The sequence below is a fragment of the Triturus cristatus genome, chromosome 2_2 (assembly GCF_964204655.1).
Source record: "Triturus cristatus chromosome 2_2, aTriCri1.1, whole genome shotgun sequence".
NCBI classification, from domain to species: Eukaryota; Metazoa; Chordata; class Amphibia; order Caudata; family Salamandridae; genus Triturus; species Triturus cristatus.
In genome coordinates this window covers 713,035,270-713,053,250 of record NC_140582.1, presented here as the reverse complement: position 1 = coordinate 713,053,250, position 17,981 = coordinate 713,035,270, and the positions used below count along the sequence as shown (strand labels likewise).

Sequence of the window (17,981 nt, the reverse complement as noted above, 5' to 3'; positions counted from 1 at the left end):
CTCAAATAGTTATTAAAGCAGGGATGTGCCAGTTCATTTGCGACACGTAAAAAAACCCTTGCGCCACCATGAATGCGCCACATTTACAATGCATCTAGTAAAATGGGGTGACCCAGTGCCCCTCAGAACCTGGGTGTACAAGAATGTGGAGAATGGGGTTCTGTCGGGTACAGAGTTGATTCCTGGTATACTGAATAATAACCAATAAAGCTACAATACTCAAAACTTTTCAGCAATAATCAATAAAACGGAAAGACCAAATGAGTCACAAAACGAAAAAAACACCAAAAATAAATCAAACAAAGTTTGCATTTAAAGATAAATCCATATATTTTTTACATTTTGTGGTGTCAAGCTGACATTAGAAGGCTGTCAAAGTTCATGAACATACAATTTGTTCCAACAGCGCAAATGATATGGCACAAAAAGTGAGAAAAACGTGCTAAATGTGAACAAGATATATACAGTGCTGCAAGAATTGTTGAAATTAGTCATTCAAAGGATATCCATCCCTAGGTTTCGACCCAGAATGGTTTCGACCCAGAATGGTTGTGAATCACATCAAGGACCTCACTTCAGTCATTGCTTTGAATCCAACCGAATGGTGGACCATACCCTGCAAATCTCCCTTGATTCGGGCTGTCCCTTGGTTTGTCTAGTCCTGAGGAAGACCTGCTGTGCCTATTAGTCAATCACGCATGTTTCTGGGTCGAAACGTCGACGTACTTGTAATATTCCTGTCCCTACTCTCTCCACCCCAGGCGAAATGGAAATTTAAAATCCCAAGAGGTGTGGAGCTTCATGTACCTAGGGATGGATGTCCTTTGAATGACTAATTTCAACAATTCTTGCAGCACTGTATATACCTTGTTCACATTTAGCACTTGTTTTGCACTTTTTGCACCATTTCACTAGCGCTGTTGGAACAAATTGTATGTAAAATCTAATGTCAGCTCGACACCATAAAATGTAAAAAATATATGGATTTATCCTTACATGCAAACTTTGTTTGATTTATTTTTGGTGTGTTTTTTGTTTTGTGACTCATTTGGTCTTTCTGTTTTCTTGATTATTGCTGAAAAGTTTTGAGTATTGTAATTTTATTGGTTATTATTCAGTGTACCAGGAATCAACTCTGTACCCGACAGAACCACATTCTCCACATGCATTTACAATGCGGTGCACCGTGGCACAAGGATAGACAGATGCGTGACGCATCTGTTTGGCGTAAGGGCAGCACATTGTTAGAGGCGTGTCGCAAGTACGACGCAACTCCAGCAATGGTTAGGAATGCCTATTCCTAAAATGCTGCGTCACTCCTTACACAAGCAGGCGCAAGGTTTTGATGCAGTGGCATCGTAAAAGTGACTCAGTGAAATCTTGTAGATTTCACTGCGTCACTTTTAAGAGTCTTTCCTGCGTGGGAATGCTCACCCTGCATACATTATACCTGATGCAGGTATAATGTAGCGCAGGGCTTTACAATGTGATGCATCTCCCTAGATCCGTCACGTTATAAATATGTTGCAACGTGGTGCATTGTTTACGACGCCGCTGCATCACAGAGGTAACGCAACGGAGGCATAAAGTTGTAAAAAGGGGCTTGTAACTCTGCCCCTTGGTCTCTACTCTAAAGCCCTTTTTGTTCAATTTTCTGTTGTAGGTGGAGAAAGAAGACTTCCTCTCAGTTCTGGAAAAGTTTGATTTGCATCTCAAGAACGAGCATTTTAACCTTTTTCTGGCAAGATGTGGCTTAGAAAACAGCCTGACTGGCATCAACTACATGGACTTCCTGAAGAACTTCCAGGACCGCAGTGACCGAGGGCTCACCCACAAGATACTCTCTAACCCAAAACACAAGTGAGTATACAGTGTGTACTCTGTGCTCGTGTAAGTTATTGTGGTAATAGTGTGGTTCTTTTTTAGAACAGAAGCTGTTCTCTGAGCCAATCAGAGTTTACTATTGTCAGTGGTTTGTGATTTATGCAGGATAACTGCAGTCTACAGTCACTTACCACAAACGCTCTTTTTTATTCATTTACCATATGCCTGATGCCTTTGCCTATATAAAATTAAAATAAGTGCAGCTCACAAGGACATAAGCATTTGGTTATTCCATTTATCATAAGAATGTACTACACACTAGAAATTCAATGCATCTTTTTTATATTTTCAACATACATTTGAAGTAGGGGATACAAAAGTAATAATATTTACTAAACCATTGGGGTACCATCAGGTGTGATGGGTAAATGTGTAAAGAATGCAGTGTGGTGTGGCTTGTGAGCACCCCTGGAATGTGGTGCATTGTGGTGAGTTAGTATCTCTTGTACGCAGGCTGTGTTGGACAGTAGAGTTCCTAGAAAGCAGTGAGGACGGTTAATGCCTGTTGGCTGCAACCCAGAGGGATAGGTTGTTGCTTGTAAGGAACAGTGCACTGGATTGGGACAGTGTCACAGGGATGCAGTGGAGTAGAGTGACTGCTATCACTTCCTGTCATTGGGTTACAGTCCCTTGGATGCAGTGCAGGCAGCCTGGTGGATTAATGATTTCCAAATGTAGTTAGTTATCACCAATTAGTGCCCAGAGGATACAGAAAAGAACTCTGGTATAGTTCCCCGAGTGTATAAGACAGGGTGATGTGTTATTGTCTCACGGATGTAGTGAAGTTTCATGGGTTAGTGCCACTAGGATGTAGTTCAGTGGGTTGGATGGGTCTCCAAATGGTCTAGTGCTATGAGTTGGGTTAATGCACCTATGGTGCAGTGCACTGTGATTGGTTAGCTCCCTTAGCATGCTTTTAAGCGTGGTGGGCTACTATGCCTAGGATGGAGTGCAGTGGGCCTTTGTTATTACAATGGAGAGTACTCTGGTGAATTATTACCCCTGTGGTGTAGTGCTGTGTGGCAAATTAATCCTCCTAAGAAGCGATGCAGTGTGTGTCGGGGTCACTAGGATGAAATGTCATGTGGTGGAATAATGACTCTGGAATGCAGTGCATTGTGGCCACTTAGGGGCATATTTACAAGAAACTGGCCGAGCGTAGTTTACGCTACAATTGGTTACGTCAATCTCTGACAGTTTCAAAACACAGGGATGCACCGCAGTCACAAGAATGCAGCGCACCCCCACATTACCCCTAGCACTGGCACTAAAAATTATGCCTAGCACCAGCACAGGTGCCCTAGCAGGTGCCCTAGCGTCATTTTGCTAGGGTGCCTGCACTGCAGGTGCAATTGTTTATGTGCAGGAAGGTACATCTTCATGCACATAAACAATGTTACAGGTGATTTGCTCTATCTATGTGTGCTGGAGAATGCAGCACACATGGAAAAAGCAAAATACAAGGAGGAAGAAAACATTTCTCCTCGTATCACCTGCTTAAGACCAGGTATTCCCTGATGGTATTTTTGGTGCTGCCTCATACTTTGTAAATATGGGGCAGCATAAAAAAGCAATGGGTGTTGCGGCGGAATGTGCACTGCAACACCCATTGCGTGCCCCTTTCACGCTAGGTGCTGCACGAATAGGGGCATTATGACAAGACGGCATTAAGCCACGTTAAGTAAATAAGGCGAAGGAGTTAACACCACAAGCACATCGGAAAAAGTGGTGACATTAACTCCTCGTAAATATGCCCCTGAAGGTCTTTTGGATTCTGTATTGTGAGTTAGTGCCCCGAGGATGCACTGCAATGAATGCAATCTTGTCCCTATGAAGCAGTGCTGTGTATATGTCCCTAAGACGACCTACAGTGTGCTGAATGAGTGCCCTTCACACAGCACAGGCACAAAACACTCCTTATCTGAACTCTGCAGCGCCAAGGCAGAAAAGGCATATTCTAATGGTGCAGAATTGAATCTAACTATGCTGGTCATGAAATTTGTAACTGAAGAATGAAAATGAATCAGACACTTACAACATGTCTTTTTCTTTCTTCTTCTTCTCTCTCTCTCTGTCTCTCTGTCTCTCTCTCTCTCTCTGAGCTATATGCATACGCCTTTGGTAGAATGAGCCAAAGCCCTTTGTTAGCAAATTACTTTACCAAACGGGACTTCCTTTTTCAGTGATTCTCCATACGATTGAACTCCTGCCCAAGAACTGTGGCACAAACCCTCTGTTGCCTGGATGAATGGAAGGCCTCCTGTCACCCTCAAAGAGGGAGATCTCCCTGTTATGCTTGGTATGTGGGTAGCTATCTGTAGTCCAGGGAAAGAAAGAGCTCTATATGCCTTTCCCTGTACTGTGATCCTGTTTGACCAGCCTAATGTCAGCTGGATATGGGGGCAACATTTCCCTCACTAAATTGCAGGAGAAGCTAACTGCTTACAAAGAACAGGGGTGCACCTTCTTTAACTCAGCATCAAGGGAGGGAAGAGTGGTTTCTATCACCCAGAAGCATGCATTTAACCACTTTCACACACACATTAGAGGTAGCTTGAATAGCAAGCAATCATGTTCATAGAAACATTTATCCCCACTTTAGTCACTGAATAGGACAGTTCTCTGGAACAGCCGGCACATTTAGGATCTCACTGTTGTTTCGAGTGCTTATGCTCAGTTAGATGTAAGTTTAAAGAGGACATCCGGTGAATGATGTCACAGTAGATCCCAAAATCCAATCAGATGTCATCAAACAAAGCAACGTTCTGGATTGCTGCTTATCGTTGATGACTTTTCGAGATGCAGGACATGGTAAAGATCATTGACTTTTTTCCTACAATGGATGGTCCCTTTAACTAATATCAAGTTACCAGGACGCTTCCTGCCTAGTGTAGCCGAGTTACAGGATGCAAACGTACTGTGCTAGAGGAGAGATCTAAGTGATGTCTGCCAGACTTAGGACATTGTTATGGGCGTATGGCTTATGGTCAGTCAGTTAGTAAGAGGTCTTTACTGCTCCCCAGGTCCTGGAAAAGCTTCACTTTTGATCAGTTTAGAGTGGTGCAGATGTTTTCTGCCCAATATTTACATGCAGAAAACGAAAAACTGACAAGTTGCTCCATTTTGCATTTTATAGGGTGTCAGTTGTGGTGCCAAATCCATTGACTACTTTCTTGGAAGAAATGTGCTGTCATTGAGACTACTGTAAAGTCTTGAAGTGCATTGAAATGTGGCTTTCTTTCTGATCTCCTTTGCTCAAAACTTAAAATGTGTTAGCCTGACCTCTTCCATAAAATCACATGAAAAACATTGTGCCACTATTAGTGTGTTTATTTCACTTCCACATATGTGTCTCTGAACGTTCTTGGGTGATTAACCTATACATGGTGTGTACTTTTAATTTCACAAAGTAGCAGAATTCAGAGCGAATTTCCTCCGTAACTAGGAGTATTACCCGTACAGATATAGATGGCATTTCATTATCCCCGAGACACATCTCTTTGTTTTTGCAGATTCCATAGGGAAGGCGGCATCAGCCCGGCTTCAACCTTAACAGCAGTGGAAGCCAAACTGACAACACTCTTCCAGTCAGACTTCCTGTCACTCTTGGCCACTTTCCAGTAAGTACTCAATTCCTTGTATGTGTTGTTATTTCTCATTGGAACCCGTTTTTAGTCTGTTAAAAAGTTAATAAATGTGTTCCTGGACCTCATCACTACACTTTCATTACTAGAGGATGGCTAGAAGTGTGTTAAACATGACCTTGAATAAAATTAATCACACTCAGAAGCATCAGGAAACAAGATGGCGGCATTATGCAGACAATTCAGGCAAGCTTGGTCACAAATAAGACCTGAAAAGGCTTCAGACAAACATTGGGCTCTGGGTAGACTCACCTAGCATAATTGGTCAAACTAGTTTGTCATGTAATGATATATCCAAAAATATCCTCACCTCAGCATAAAGCTGTTATGCTGGCACTACATTGAGGAATCCAACCTCAAAATATGTCTCAAGGCCCAGTTCTCAAAGTATTTTACTTGTATGGGCTTGAACATACACACAGGGATGGGCAGGGTTGTAGAAGGGATCTCCCTTGGCTTTCCCGTTGGTACCCCTGGGATTGCGCTTGTTATCCCTGATATTAGGGATCAAGAAGCAACAGAGAGTAAGCAGAGAGGTAAAAGATACTTTTGCTTTCTTTAGTTCCTATTCCTTTCCCTTAACTTATTCACTTAGCAGCAAATAGGAGGCTATTGAAGTTCAAAGGACATGACAAGGTTGGCATCACTGTGATGCCATCAGGAGTTAAGTGGGGTGACGACACTTCTGTCACCCTTGGCAAAGTGTGGAATCTTCACCAAAGCTCATGATTCTAAAATATGGAAAATCTACACAGAAAGCCTTGATGCCCAAATCAATGCATATATCTTTGGTCAAGCAGAGTTGTTATTTATACCCGCATAAGATCAGCAAAATGTTGGCCTGGATTATTCTCCCCTCACTAGTGAGATTGGGGGAAGGGAAAGTGGATGTTCCCAGGGGAGTGGACCATGCAAGAGTCCTGCCTTTGAGGGTAGTCACCAACATTTGCATTGCATTTCCACACCTCCACCCATTTCTAAACTTACACTTAGATGCCCAATGTGTAAGTCGTACTGAATGATGGCAAATGGCTTTGACACCCTTATGTTTCGTAGGATGTGAACATTTTTTTTACATATAAAAAAATCAAAAATGTATATTCACACCAAGTCTTTGCCTGCACATTTTATTGAGCTTAAAGCTAGGTATTAAAGACATAAATAAGGAATGTACAAACATTGTAAATTTGCCATTGTGTATGTCTCTGACTTTTAGTGAATAGGCAAAAATGTAAATCCCAGCTACGCGTGGTGTAAGTCAAGACCACATATTTATAACTTTCCTGTGATTTGACTAATCAGTCTCTCTATTCCAAAGACTCACTATTGTCTATCTAATGTATTTATCTTAAACACGTTCTCTTTCCTGAAAGTCTGTTATTTTTATGGGCTTTTTATGAAGATCCAGCTGCTAAAAAGTATTGTTCTGCTGCATTTTAGGTTGAGTTGCAGGGCAATAACCCAGCCAGAAATACGATACTCATTATCATGCATTGTATGTTATGAGCCTTAATGCCCACAAGTTGTGAACAGCTATTTGCTCCCCGTCCCATCATCTCATTATATTCCACTGCTGTTAGGTTGGGCCGATAATTGTTAGGTGGGCAATTAACAACAATTAACTCCTTTTTTCAGAAGGTGCTTACTACTGATGGAGGGTGGTTTTCTATATCTCAGTCTTCAGGTGTAATCATTAAAAAACACACTCGTCACTGGTCATATAGACCTTTGTTGTTCGACAAGGAGAAATAAAACCAAGCAAACATCTACATCAGTTGAATGACATGATATATCAATATTGACTTTTTGTACAGTACATAAAGAGACTTTGTGTGAGTTAAAGGGTTTTATTTTCAATTCTTTTAGTATTTCATTGTTTATTCAATAAATATACATCTTAAAAGTTATATTATCCATTAATCTACATTTCAATTTAAGGAAAAATACAATATTGGTTATAATTGCAGTTAATAAAGTAATAATACAGCAAGCAAGTCCATAAAAAAAGTTCCTTAGGCGGAATTAAATTGGAAAAAGGTAAAATAAGGTGTCAGTTTACATGCTTGATAAAGAGTTCTGATGAAGCAAATCATTGCATAAGCATAAAGCTTTTGTATGTGATGCTGGAACGCATTTTCAGCTATAAATCAGCAGGATTAACAGTAATAGGCTAAGCTACCTCTCATATAGAGAGATATATGAAACCCAGAGATGAGTCCCCAGCCAGTGAAAGTGAGAGTAGCTCAAAGGAAAAAGGGCACCCTAGGTTTAGGAACAAACACCAATAAAAACACACAATATTCTAGGTGGCAACATGTTTTCATCATGTTGTCATCCTTCCCGTTGCCTCCTCTTCTCCCGGTGAGAGCCTCACTATAAGTTCCCTAATGCAAACAAATGCCTAGACGCTCACTAACAGAACGGTTCTGGAAAGTGACAGCTTCTAAAGCCGAAGGGAAAATATCTTGAGGAAAATAACAGCTCAACGTGGAAAACAGGCCTTTCAATGTTAATGCATTAATTCCAGTTAACACGGCATCAACAGTTGGGCTAACTTAAATCGGCACGTATCTACTTCACTTGTAGGCGTATGACATTTAAGTGTGATTACCTAATCCAAATTTTGTGTTTATTATATGTGTTGTCTAAATGTAGACTTATACATATTTTTAATTAAAAAGTGTTCTTGTTTGCAAATGAAGTTCGCTCCAGCACTACTGTTTAAGTGTTGCCTCTTATTAGGTTCACCTCTGGACCCAATCAACAATTTGGTATGTCAAATGCTTCATTCCCTTTCAAAATAATGAGGCTCCTTCTCCAGAGTGTAATTTATTTTTACCTAATATAGTGTTTTTATGTTTTTCGTCCTACTAGTAAAATTGATAAATTGGAGAGAAATATTGTCAGCCAACAAGAATTTCGAGCAGCAATTGAAAGTCGGTAAGGTGATTTTTAAATTCTGTCTTTCTGATCAAGAAACTGCTGTTTTATTTGATATTGCTAATTGGTGGCAGCAGGTGTTGTTAGCAGATTGAACCTTCACGTTTGCTAGTTGATAAGGTATCACGAAGGCCTTGTTTCCCTGTAGAGGCCTGCGTTTGTTGTAACATCACTGATAATACAAAAATAACAATCAGGGTCTTATTGCAGCAAATCTGTCAGTGGAATCCAGAAATCTGCAAACTCTGTACACGCGCATGTATTTTTTCTACGTGTTTGTTCATGATGTATACCTAAAATAAAAGAGGTGCAGGAAGGTATTTATTCACCTGAAGTGCATATTTGCTTTTATCTATGCTGTGGAACAGATAGGAAATTGCCTATACAAGTATGCTTCTAAGTGCTCATGTAGCTGAAGTCTAAATTGGAACAGGAGCCATTTTACATAAGCACCCTGGGGTTGTATCTGGCATTTACGCCACTTTTTCAGGCCAAAGCATGGAACAGAGTCCGCCCTCCTTATGGTCGTCGAGGAGTCCAGAAAAATCATCGATCAAGGAGGATCAGTGGCAGTGGTCCTTCTTGATCTCAGTGCGGCGTTTGATACGGTCAGTCATAACACCTTACTGAACCGTATAGCAAGCGTCGGCATTGTGGATAAGGCCTGGCTCTGGATAAAATCCTTCCTGAGCGACAGGTCATTCCAGGTGTTTGACGGACAAGCCGTCTCCTCCAGCATACCGATGAAGTGTGGAGTCCCCCAGGGCTCCTCTTTAAGCCCTGCGCTTTTTAATATCTATATGAGGCCACTGGCTGAGGTAGTTCGTCCGTATGGAGTTAAGATCATTTCCTATGCGGACGACACACAGCTGGTGGTCTCCTTAGCGCAGGAAGCCCAACATTCTCCATCGGGGGGTCTAACCAAATGTCTGGAGGAGGTGAAGTCCTGGATGACGCTGTCCTCACTGAAGCTGAATGGGGACAAGACAGAGCTCATGTTGCTAGGCCCGGCTGACCCGACCCTCTTCAAGTCATTATGGCCCACCTGTCTAGGCCCCCCCCCGGCCCCAAAAGATAACATCAAAAGCCTAGGGGTGTGGCTGGACAAGAACCTCACCTTTGACACCCAGGCCACAAAGCTCTCCGCCACCTGCTTTGGACTTCTTCGGACATTGAAGAAGGTCCTACCCCTGCTCCCAATGGAGGCCAAACAAACAGCTATTCAGGGCTTAATACAATCACGCCTGGACTCAAACAACGTCCTTTACCTGGGAGCCCCAGAGTACTCTTTAAATAGGTTGCAACTGGTGCAGAACTGTGCGGCCCGCACCCTACTGCAAATCCCACGAAGAAACTCAGTCAGAGAGGCACTGACCAGCCTTCATTGGCTACCAGTGCGAAAAAGAGTGACCTTTAAGGCAATGTGCATTGCCCATCAGGCCTTCTGGGACTCGGGCCCAAAACTCTTGCGTAGCCTAGTCAGCCAATACCACCCTGGCCGTGAACTACGTTCCAGCCAGGCCTTCATGGCAACAATCCCCAGAATCAAGAGATCTAGAGCAGGTGGAAGAATGTTCACCCTCAACGCCTCAAAAATCTGGAACACCCTCCCCCCTCCCCTGAGATCTAACCCGAACCTTGCCTCTTTCCGCAAGCAATTAAAAACCCATCTATTCAAATCCCCGTAATCATCTCAGCCCCCCCATCTTCCTCCTAGTCTCTGATAGTCTCATTACACCCTTCTGGTTCCCTAGCGCTTGGACGCCTCAGGGCAGCAATCGCGCTGTATAAATGTATTTTCATTCATTCATTCATTTCACTTTTTGTGCAAATGCTTCTGCCACTCCTTGTGTAATGTGGATCTCATGGCTGCATATTTTGCATCTGTGCTATCCTGCGGGGCATTCTCTCATTTGCATCGGGGCGTGGCCCATGCAATGAGGGAACATCTTTGCTCCTGCACTCATGCCATATTATTGCGAAATGACTAGCATACCCCGGGAGGCTCGATGATTGCGTACTACATATGAAGTGATGCAAAGTCAGTGTGCCTCCTGAGGGAACTCCAGGTGAGTCTGATCCCAGTACCCAACCCAGGAATTCCTCCACAGGTGGGTGCAGTTACATTCAGTACCCACCAAGGGAGGATCCCTGAACTTTCTTTAAAATGTGGGTGGGTAAACTGGCTGTGATCAATAAAGCTCTGGTTGTAGTTATTTATATATGATATTTATATAGCCTGGACATACCCAAAAGTGCTAGAGTGCTTTACAGGAGAAATATTTAATTACATCAAAGTTACATATGGTTTAGGATAAAAAATATGGCTATAACTAATTACAAAGTTGGAAATACAACAGGTAGATCATTACGTAGAACAGAATGTACAAAAGCCCTAGGAAGGTTGAGGTGGTATACAGAGTGTACAAAGGTATGTCCGTAAACAGGTTGAGGTAGTATACAGTCTTACAAAGGTTGAGGTACTATCGAGATCTGTGCCAAGAGTTGATTACAGTGTTTTAGCTGGAATACAATTGGAAGAAAAGGGCTTTCATGTCCGTTTTGAAAATCTTCAGAAGGACTGTGCCATCAGTCATTCCCTTTTAAAGGATGAGGGTTCAAGGAGCATTGGTTCGGTGTTTTGCAATGGTCTAGAGCTGCCTGATAGCTTGAGTTTGTACACCAGGTAACAGGGAGTGGATGTGTGCAGGGCCTTATGGTTAATGCAGGCTGTCTTGTAGATAGCTCTTGATTCAATTGGCAACCATCAGAGAGTGATCAGCATGGGGGTAATATGGTCATTTCTTTTGGCCCCATAGACGAACTGTGCGGCCGAGCGTAGAATCGTTTTTTGAGGGGGCCAGTCAAGAGAGAATTACAGTAGTCTACTCTGGAGAGCATCCATGTATGAGCAAGAGATTTAAGATTTTGTTCTGGGATGTTGTGGCAGAGTCTCCACAGGGGACATCATTGGTAGCGAGTGTTTTTTGCCATGGTGCTGATTTGTGAATGTAGGTTGAGTCTTTTGTCTAGGATGACTCCCAGAGACTTGGCACTGTGGACAAGGGTGGACTTACTGTTGAGGATGTAGTATGCGTCCATTCAGGATTGGGAGATAAGGAGAAATTCAGTTTTAGAAACGTTTAGCTGTAGGTTATGAGAGGTCGTCCAGGTGCGAACAGAGTTTAGGGTGGTGGCCAGATGGGAGATATTGTTTTGTGAGGAGACCTTTAGATAAAGCTGTGTATCATCTTTGTATTGGTGATAGCAGATCTCTGGCTTCTCAAGAAGGACTCAGAGTGGCTTGATGCATAGGTTGAATAGTGTTGAGGCTAGGAGGGACCCCTGGGGGACCTCTTGGCCCACTGCAGTTGGTAAAGAGAGATGGATATCAATTGTTATTCACTGCAACCTGCCCATGAGGAATGAAGCACACCATTTCAGGACCATGCCATTAATGCTCATTTGATGTTAAAGTATGTGTGGGAGCATGTGGTGGACGACCATGTCGAAGGCTGGTGATAGGTTGAGAAGAATCAGTAGGCTAAGGTTGCCTGTGTCTAGAATTCAAAGAGCATCATCAACCACTTTTAGTAGAGCGGTTTCTGTGCTGATGCCCTGATTGAAACCAGATGGAAATTTTTCTAGGAGATCATTGTTTTTGATGTGGTGGGTGATTTTCTCTGCTACGCATCTTTTGATGATTTTGAGAGGAAAGGCAGGTTAAAGATTCAGCAAAAATTCTAGAGGTCGTTGATGTCTACAGATGGTATTTTTAAGGAAGTGGTCACTTGTTCAGTTTTAAGGCAGTCAGGAATGGTTCCTTGGCTGAGAGAGAGATTAACCAGTTTTGTCCAGTGGGGAGGCATGTGCCTATAGAGGTCTTTTGCAATGTCACCAGGGATTGGGTATACAAAGTGGTTTGAGTGTTTTGTTTGTAGTATAATTTTGATTAAGTCTTCCACTGAAACGGAACAAAATAGTTGCCAAGTTTCTTTGGATTTGCATGCTAGCATGGACGTAAGGTGGACTTCATGGCATATTAGCCATTGAAGTTTGGAGTCAAAGAACTGTAAACACTCCTCTGCTTTTGATGGTGGGTGTTCAAATTTGCTGGATGGGGGCACGGAGGGGTAATGGCTCTGACCAGATCATAGAGTTGCTTCTGTCGGTTCTTCGCTGAGTCTAGCAGGGACCTTAATTGTTTGAATTTTCCCCAGAAGATGTGTTTTTTGTATTGGGACCTAGCATTTCTGTGGCAGGTGAGGTTGGTGGTGGAGGGCGACTGTATCCAATTCTTTAAGTCATTCCTTTGCTCATAAGGGGCCTTGTTGAACCATGGCGCTGATGGTTTAGGATATTTGTATTTGCTTTGGAGTTAAGTTGCAATGTCAAGAGCACCAGAGAGGCATGCAAAGCTGTGTGAGGTAGCATTGTTCACATTTGTGGAAGGGCCAGTGGTGGGGGGAGTATCTTTTGAACAGTGCTGCTAAGAGTGGTGATGTTGACGTCTATTTTTCTGGTGTCTTGAAACCAGGTGGTTGCTTGTTTTGGTTGATCCATTACCACAGTGAGAGAGAGACTCGTAGGGTGAAGGGAATGAGTGAGTGGTTGGACCATTCTATCGGGATTGGATCATTCACTAAGAACATGTCGTCTTTGGAGATTATTAGGTCTAGTATTGAGCATTTAGTGTGTGTGGTATTGAGCATATGTTGAATCACCTCATTGTTGAGAAGAGTGGAGATAAAGTCGCTCACTGTAGAGTCTTGAGGGATACCCCAATGAAGGTTGAGAAACGATTGTTGTTTGGTGGGATTTATAGTCCAAACAGCACTAAAGTAGCCAAATTACCATGACACACATGACATTGGGCAATATTGAGGAAGTTAGTTGAAAATAGGATTACTGGCCAAAAGAAAGCTAACCAAAAAAAATAAAACATGGCAAAGGGATAAACAGAGTATTCCAATGTATGTAAGGTAAGCATTATATAGTGGTCATAACCCAGAGGTCTTCAAACTTTTTGATGCCAAGACCCCCTTGCCAAACCTTTTTAGGCATAAGGACCCCCTTCTGACAAAACATTCTAGAAACTGGTACTCCTCATCAACATCTATCGACAACCATAAATGCCCGTTAGACCTGGCATGTTTCCGCTGTTTTGTTCCTTTCTGAGCTCCTAGTTTTGACTCTTTTTTTATGGTTTAGAGTCTCTGCACACTATCTCACTGTTGTTCAGTGTTAAAGTGCAAGTGCTCCTATTGTAAATTGTATTATGGATTGGTGTTTCCATAATTGGCATGTTTGACTTACTAGTAAGTCCCTAGTAAAGTGCACTGAGGGTGCCAGGGCCTGTAAATCAAATGCTGGTGGTGGGCCTGCAGTACTGAATGTGCCACTCACCCAAGCAACCCTGAAAAGGGTTGTCAGACCTGCCACTGCAGTGTTTGCGTGCAGTTTGTAACTGCCATGTCGACCTGGCAAGTGCACCCACATGCCAGGCCCTCATCTTCACTTTTCTTACATGTAAGTTACCCCTAAGGAAGGCTCAAGGTACCCCTGTAGGCAGGGTGCCGTGTATATTAAAGGTAGGACATGTACTGGTGTGTGTGTGACATGTCCTTGTTGTGAATTACAGTGTGTTTCATTTTTCACTATGAAAAGGCTATCTGTTCCATAGTATAGCATGGAAGTTTACTTATAACTTCTTTTAAGTATGTCTTCCCATTGGGACAAGATAGAGAAATGGGGTTTCTGCCTGAAATCAGAATATAAAATGCATCTTTTAGTAAAAATGATTTTTATGGTTTGTGTTTGAAAATACCACTTTTAGAAAGTAGGATATTTTCTTGGTTAGCCATCCTGTGTGCCTCTCCTGGGTTTGTGGATTGACTGTCGGACTTTGGAGTGACATGGGCTGGGATGTGTATTCTCATCGGACAGCCACTGGGGGGGTCGAGGTGTGCCCTGCCCTGCCTTTCCTGGATGAGTCAGGGATGAGCTGAATAAACCTGTGCTGCATTTAGAGTAATGGGAGAAGATTTCCTTGCGCCTAGATGGGCTGGTCTGCCTTGGACAATGCTGTCTCCATCTCCTGCCAGGAAGCTGGGCCAGAGAGGATAGAACTGGTTTGGGCCTGGTACAGGCACTCTCTGCCCAAAAGCAAAAAAGAGAAACTGAGTATAAATATTGGGGCCCAAACCCCAGAACATTAGAACTTGGTGGAATCAAGGAACCTGCCAAGAGGAAGAGCTGGAAGAACTGCCAAGAGGAGTGCTGCCTCTTTGCTGTGTTGTTGCTTTGCTGGGTTGGCCTGAAGTTGCTGCTTCTGCCTTCGGCAGTGAAAGGACTGGACTGAACTTTCGTTACTTGTGCTCAGTATCTTCAAGGGCTTGAAGTAGAGCTTGCCTCCTGTTCTGAAGTCACAGGGACCGCAAAGACTTCACCTACGTCTGGTACCACCTCTATAATCGTGGTTTCAGTTGCCACAGAGGGGGGAAAGCAACCAACTATGACTCAGTCACTGGCTCCCTGTCCTGAAGGCACCGCAGATGGAATCGCTGCATCTCGCACCGCAACCCTGGTCTCACTGACGACGACCGCCGCCGCCTAGCTGGTGCTTACACTGTGACCTGTGGGCACTGCACTCCGCACCGCTTCACCTCCTCACCCTGGTCTCACCGACGCCGTAGCTGACTTCGACAACGTGACCGCACCGTGGCTTTGGGGCACTGCTCTTAAGTCTTGCGACACACCGCCCCATCCCACACCGCAGTCCGGACCTGACTAGAAGGAAGGGTCCCTAATTGGACAAAGGTGCAAACCATTGCCAACTAGAAACCTCCATTTCAAACAGCTCCCAATGACGACAGCAAATAATTTTTATGGTGGGCAAATGATATTAAACAGTGTTTAGCAAACCAAAGGTCATTGAGCGTAGATGTGTAGCCAAAGGTGTAGCTAACAACTAAGGGCCTCATTTATGAGGAATTGGCATAGGGCAGCGCCACAAGTCTTCTTGTGGCGCTGCCCTATGCCAATGTGAAAGGGCAGGAATGCAGTGTATTTATGAAATATGGTGCATTCCAGTCCTTTTCCCTTGCATTGGTGCATAAATTGCTGCCTAGCACCAAAATAGGCAGGATTGTTTTTGTACGGGAAGGGACACCTTCCTTCATCAAAACAATCTAGAGGGGCATTTTCCTATTTCTATGTGAGCTGCAGAATGCAGCACACATGGAAAGAGGAAAAAATTAGGAGAAATGAAAAAATGTCTCCCCCGTTACACCTCCACTGGGGAGGCGTCCGTTTTTGGAGCTGCCCCAGGTTTACGTGATTTTGTAAATATGGGGCAGCATCGAAATCCATGGGCTTAGCGTGGGAACCACACGCAAAGCCCATGGAACACCTCCTTGAGTAAGGCAGAGCAGAGACTTGCGCTGCTATGTCTTACTCCATATCTATGAGACCATGCAAAGCCATGCAGGGTGACTTTGCGTCACCTCATAGTATGGTTGAGCCGCTTGCGCTGCCGGAGCATCAAAAAAAGTGATGCTCTGGCGGCGCAAGCCTCTCATAAATAAGCCCAAAATATTCTGTACGTTTTTAGGTCTTTCACCATCAGGTATCCACATATAAAATAATGGGCAGCATAAATGAAAAATAAATAAAAAAAGTTATTGCTCAGTGAGAAATACACTGTAGTACATTTTGAAACCTCTTTTAGTTAATGCACTGCAGAGGTCTGTGTGTAACCAGAGAACCATAGAATTAAATCTTGATTGGTGCAGTGGAGAATAGTGATGTTCATTTTTAGTACTACGAAGTCACTGCCTGTGACAGCAAGCACAGCAAATATGTATTTCAATTTTTTTATACCTGCATTACACATAGGGTAAAATAGAATGCTTCAAAACGTGCAAATAGTTTTACCATAAAATGGTGCTTTCCAAATATAGATTTGAATAATACCAGAGCGTATGTAATGCAATATTTTTTTTACATAACTGTCCCTTCAACACCTCTTTAGGGGCACTAAGGGCTGTGGAAATGCAGTTAAAATTAAAAGCAAGAACTTTCTAGCCCAGTTGTTAACTCTTTGCACTTCCACTCAATTTAAGAAATCTTTATCATCACAAGGAGCCGGAACTGCTCTCATGCATCTTCTACACTTGCAGATTAACTGAAATCCACATTTGACTTTCATTCAGGCAAGCAGCTGATAACGATCTAAATTAGCCTTCCCAGGAAGGCTGTCTTTTTGCAGGGACAACTGAAGCTGGGGAATCTGCGACCCCCTTCCCAGGACTCCACGACCCCCCTGGGGGTCGCGCCCCACAGATTGAAGACCTCTGGCATAACCCAATGGGACCAAAGATGGCCAAAAACTATGAAGTTGCATTAAAGCAAAAAGAAAGTTTCTTAGCTGCTGAAGGAGGTGGAAGATGTGCACACTCTACGTTATATTAGGGGGTTATGGAAAGAGGGCCCCTTGCAAAACTTCACATGAACAGTAGCCCAGTCCAAGATGGCCACCGCTCGGCAGCAACTCAGTTCTTTTCACATATGGAAGGACGCCCGGAGTAACCAGCGCTATTTCGCTAGAAGCAGCCCACCCCAATGTTAGTATTTATTCTGCATCTGACAAAACTGGCGACTCGTTGTAAAATTACAAATGCAAAGAATCCAGGCCAATACAGAAAACACCTGACAAACAAGTATTAGAATCTCTCAGTAACACGCCAGAGCTCAGAATACAATGCCACAAGTCTCAGCCCAGCAGGAGGCAGACTCCGGGAACCGCCATTGCAGACTCAATGGAGAAAGGGGCTCGCACAACCTCTTCCATACATACGGCGGTCAGGCACATCCAATTAAAGGTGTACCACAATGCATAAGAGGACACTGCACCAAGTACTTATGCAGGATTTGATGTCACAAGGATTCATTCAGCAATATGAATGTTAGGAATAGGTAGGGGGACTGAGCCTAGGGACTGATGAAAAACATTTGCATTGCTCAACCACTTGGAACAAAAAAATTTGCTCTGGCCGACCAGTGAAGAAATTGCATTGTTACGTCAATTAGTGTGAAAAAATGTAATTTCAGCATCTTCTCTGACTCGGATGTACATTCAGCAACATGATAGGAAAGCCAACACTTACTCCAGCACTGGAGATTATTGGTTAAACAATGGACCAGAGAAGTTGAAACCTCATACAGTTCTGCACACTGCTGTGACATAGAATTTGTATACACTATGCTCATATCTGGTCCGTCTGTAATGTGACCCTAGTAAGAGACCTGATATGGTACACAGTTACACAATAGGATCACCTAGCTTTTGTTAAAATTATTCGGGATCGGCGACTGCCAACTTCAGGAAATAATCATCACCCTTGTAAGAGTAAATCCTTCAAGTCACTGAATTAACCTGAACGTAAGCCCCTGGTAGCTATGGCACAAATCAGGCTTAACTTAGGGCAATGTGTTAAGTATTTAAGTGGTACC

At 43.3% G+C, this 17,981-nt stretch overlaps 1 protein-coding gene across 2 annotated transcripts in view; it reads left to right on the top strand.

The window, feature by feature from the left end:
- Positions 1-17,981, top strand: part of LOC146862687 (EF-hand calcium-binding domain-containing protein 6-like) — a 478,924-nt gene that overhangs the window by 199,695 nt on the left and 261,248 nt on the right. For both annotated transcript variants that reach the window (XM_085641926.1, XM_085641927.1), the window contains exons 10-12: positions 1,664-1,860; positions 5,397-5,504; positions 8,403-8,468. In XM_085641926.1, coding sequence (XP_085498052.1) covers positions 1,664-1,860; positions 5,397-5,504; positions 8,403-8,468 — 371 coding nt within the window. The remainder of the gene's footprint in view (positions 1-1,663; positions 1,861-5,396; positions 5,505-8,402; positions 8,469-17,981) is intronic.